Below are 4,573 nucleotides of genomic sequence, written 5' to 3'. Positions count from 1 at the left end.
CGTAAAGGAATCATTATTTTGGTCATACAAGCTAAAGCTACTCCTGCTCAGTGAACATCACCTCCCTCCTCCTCCTTCATATACCCCTCCTCGTCCTCCTCCTCCTCCTCCCGTCAGTGCTGCTTGCACGTCTCGGACTAGATTTCCGCTTCACAGTGTTTGGTCACTGATGCGCAGTGGACAGTTTCAGGGCGATCGTGCAGAAAGGAGAGCGACAGGAGAGAGGAAGGGAGAAGAAGGAGGTGTCGGACCTGCTCCACTGGGATTCGGCTGCAGCTCGGCGCTCAGTGCTATCGGCGGGCTCGGCTCACAAAAGCGGGACGGAGCTGCAAAATCCTATACATGGCTGTGAGCGGCGTCTCGTAGTTTGGTCCTCTTCGGCTCCACTTGGATGAAATCTGGAAACGCATCACCGAAAAAAGGGAGCATTCATGGGGAGACTCGCCGTGCAAAACGCTCGGACTGTCTGACTGGAGCATTTGGACGTTTTTTAAGTGGTCTGCCCAGGTTGCAGACTAAAGCGTGTGTGGGTTTTTTTTTTGTTTGTTTTTTTTGGCTTTTTTGGGGGCTTTTTTTATTATTATTTTTGCTTTTAGGTAAGCAGACTCTGCTCTAATCGGACTGGGCAGGCAGCTTTGTCATATTAGTTACATACAGTTCTCTGCAGAGGTGTAGCTATCAAGCAACCCATGCATTCCATTTTGCATCATGCTGCCGGCTGTGAAACAAGTAAATCGATCAAATATGTGCATTGATTTTGGGGACAATATGAATAATGCACATCATGCTCTCCAAAATAAATAAAATGTAGCATTTTTACCGACTGGGCTATTCAGTGCAAATCCTGTGATTTAAATCAAGTGTGTTTATGGTATGCGTAAAACCAAAGGTTCTCTTTTTATCCTAGATGTCTTTGCAAAACTTAAGTTTTTACCTCCCAATATGAATCCATAGTCTGTAACAACTCGCTTGAAGTAAAAAAGCAAAAACATATATATATATTTTTAACAATAACTGTTTTAACATTCAGTTACGCGTCTTTTTACATCTGCTAACTTCTGAGAAACACTCTGCGTCCTTCCGCTCTTACATGTCTCCCATCGGTCTTCCAGCTGGGTCTGTGTAGTTTCTCGGGGCTCCGGTCATGGCGGACCAGGAGGAGACGTTTGCCGTCCAGAACTCTCCGGGAGGTTCGGATTCAAGGGAATTACAGAACGATAATAAACCCGAGAAACAGAACGGGACTTCTGGGAAATCCCCATCATCGCAGACAACTTACATCCAGCAGGTCAGTGTACGTCTCTTTCTGAGTTTTGTTTTGTGGCCTCAGTCTTATTGCTTCAGGCCCTTCACACTTGGGTTTTTAAAGATCGACACCTTATATTCGATGAATAAATACAGCGTTGATCTCATTGGTTGCTATCGAGCTATTAGTCAAAGTGATCGAGGGATTTATCGTATTTTTTTATCTTTTTTTCAGCGATGCAATCAGGCAAACTTTTGATTCGCTGGGGGGGGGGTTTCTTGTAAATTTATTTCTTCAAACTGAATAAGTAAAAAACACGAGCAGTGCTTTAACATCAAACCAATCACTGAAAAATAATCTGCTGTACTTTGTTGTTATGCAACATTTGAAATACAAATTATACAAGTTTATAAAGTAGCTACATTGTGAACGTCGTTCTTTTAGCAGTTCTTTAGTGGTGAAGGACAGCGTCCTCATTGTAGAGACAGATTTTTTTTTTCTTTCAAAGTAAAAGGGCCGCATTCTGATCAGTTCTGTTTACATCATGATTCAGGATCCATTCCTGGAAAATCTAAGCAACTTTAGCAAGATTTGCAATCATCATTTGTTGCAGGATTACGATTTTGCCGTTATATGTGTTATAGGAGTGTTGGTGCCCCACTGTATGATAGCTTCGCATTGATTTTAAAGTAAAATTAAAATGCAGGACTTCCGGGCAATTGTTGGTAATGTTTTTTTGTTTCGTTTATTTTATTTTATTTTATTTTATTTTTTTGTTAACGATAAATCCTCAATACCATTCCCCTGCTTTAATCTGTGACATAGTGGAGATTATAGACATTAAGAGGTAAAAACTGAAATCGTATTTATAGCTGAAACCTGATATGTACAGACATGATTTTTAAAAAAATGCACAAATGATTTTATTTTCAATTAATTGGCATGCAAGACTGTCATATTTATGAATTATTATGTGCGCCTTTAAAGCCCCTTTCAAAAATGTTTTAAAAATTAAAGGTAACTGTGGTTTTTGGAGGCCTAACTGTGGTTGGAAGGCTGTTTGAGTTGATCAAATTTCACCGGAGATCTATTCGATAAAAATTACATTTTCGCTAAAAATAGGACTTTCGAAAGAGACGCAAGAAAACTTACTTGGAGAGCATGTCTGCCTCTCTAATGGATTTACTTTTCTCTTCTGCAGCTGACAAATTCTATTTTCAAAACAAATTGATATTGGATGTCTTGTGTCCAAAGCCTGTCAATAAAACACTTTTCTTGTTTCCGTGTCACTAGTCTCCTGTCAGACAAGGATTTCCAAAGTAAACCCTTTTGCCAGCACATTAAGCTTTAAATGCGCATGGATGGTGCGCACAATGTGCCAGAAGTGATCCCGCCAACATGAGACGTTTTTTATGTAGCCTAAAAAAATGTATTGTTAGAAGTTTTCAGCTCACACATTCTCCACCAAATTAAACCTGAACAAAAATGTTGAAAGTCAGGCTTGGTTGATCCACGTTCAGACATCTACAACCACCTATGTTTGCTCATTTGTCGTCAATATTCAATCATATTTTCACGATGTTTGGTCGTCTTGCGTCTCTTCAACAACGTTTTGTACGGGAAGTGGATGTTAACAATAGAAGACGCTTAAATACACGATTGTATATTTTTTAAAGGGAATGGAAGGCATAAAGGTCTACCTGCACGAAAGGGAACTGTGGATCAAGTTTCACGAGGTGGGCACGGAGATGATCATAACCAAAGCTGGACGGTAAGATCGACTCCTTGAAAGCTCTGACGACTGTAGTTTTGTTCTGCTTTTCTGTCATTTGATGTAGTTTTAAAGGTGTTTAAATCGTATTTTCAGTCAAGAGAAAAGATAAAAAACAAAACAAAAGCAGCACATCTGGCTGACGCATCAGTGTTTCGCAAAACCTCACTCTATAATCATACACTTTTACCTTGGGTGGCCTTTTTTTGTTTTGTGAAATGCAATACCACCAGACACCGATCCTTCAGAAACTGAACTCTGGTGCAAAAAAAAAAAAATCTTCTTTTTTTTTTCTTTTCCTTTTGAATAAAGATCTGTTTTAAGGAAGTTATGCTGTTTTACCCGCTCTGCTGTAATTGCATGCAGACACGTTTCTGTGTCCCAGCTCTTGAGCTGCAGCATGACATGAAGGAGGAGGAGGGGGGACGTTGTGCATGAGTGTGTACCGCTGTCAAGCCCGGAGTGCATCCGAGTCAAAACAGCTCGCAAGGCGTGGTGTGAACATTCATATATGAATGCCGACCGCTGGTGTCCCCCCCTGCGGCATACGGCTCACACATGTTCTGTAAATGATTAAAATAAATAATTCATTGTAGCTGCATTACACCACAGCCAAGGAACATCACAGTTTTTCCATCAGAGCTGCAGAAAAAACAATCTCACATACATCCCCGTATGTCATTTGACGTTTGCTTTTGTTAAAAAGAAAGTCTGGATCCCTCCTTGTCCACAGCTTTGTTCTTGATTTGTTGCGCTATGAAAATAATGTTGGACTGTATTACATTTTAGCCTATTGCACTTTTAATCAAGTAGTTTATTTGAAAAAAATGTCTAATAAATAGATTTTCCAAATGTTACCAATGAAAATTATAATTTATTCAACCATAGCAGTTTGATTCGTTGTCATTCCATATTTACATGAATGGTAATCTGTTTACAAATGATTTAGCACTGTAAACAAACAAGCAAAAATGTCAACACTAGAATGAAATACAAAGCTAAACTGTGCAGCAAAAATATAGGAAAATTAAGATAAGGATTAAAATCAAGGTGTAAATGTAGTGTTCAACTGTTTTTTTTTAATTATTATTATTATTTAGGCTATTCAAGCTACTTACAAAACATAACTTAGATTAAACTAGATTAAAATGTAACTTTTCATGTTATTTTTAAGATTGTGAATCTTTACTCATTCGCTGTGTATAATGTCCAGCATAAAAAAAAATGTTACTTCCATATTTGTTGAACATAATATTTTAGCAAAGCTTAAAAACTATACACAAATTTGTAGTTTTGTGTGCAAGACTTTAAGTTCACATCCAATTTTAACTGGTTTACTTTAGTGCTAATGCTAAAGTCAAATTAGTAAACAAGCCCAGCTGTTTACTTTGAGGGATTTGTGGTCAGGAGATGAAGTTTTCTATGTCACCTTATAAAATGAGACGTAAGAAGTTGAAATCTGGCTTTAGCATTAGCAAAGGTGCTAATGCTAACGTCAAACTCACTGCAAGGCTCAGCCATTCAATCCTGAGGAAGCTGTTCCTCAGGATTGTTTT

General features: G+C 38.6%; 1 protein-coding gene across 1 annotated transcript in view; it reads left to right on the top strand.

Moving 5' to 3' along the window:
• Positions 1 to 1,111: 1,111 nt before the first annotated feature.
• The window catches only part of tbx5a (T-box transcription factor 5a), a 17,905-nt gene continuing 14,443 nt past the window's right edge, over positions 1,112 to 4,573 (top strand). Inside the window, exons 1-2 of the mRNA XM_007568862.2 lie at positions 1,112 to 1,288; positions 2,923 to 3,017. Of these exons, the coding sequence (XP_007568924.1) occupies positions 1,145 to 1,288; positions 2,923 to 3,017 (239 nt within the window). The 5' untranslated portion in view covers positions 1,112 to 1,144. The remainder of the gene's footprint in view (positions 1,289 to 2,922; positions 3,018 to 4,573) is intronic.

Source organism: Poecilia formosa, unplaced genomic scaffold, assembly GCF_000485575.1.
Source record: "Poecilia formosa unplaced genomic scaffold, Poecilia_formosa-5.1.2 Scaffold6, whole genome shotgun sequence".
Classification (NCBI taxonomy): Eukaryota; Metazoa; Chordata; class Actinopteri; order Cyprinodontiformes; family Poeciliidae; genus Poecilia; species Poecilia formosa.
This window is presented reverse-complemented; position numbering and strand designations above follow the sequence as displayed.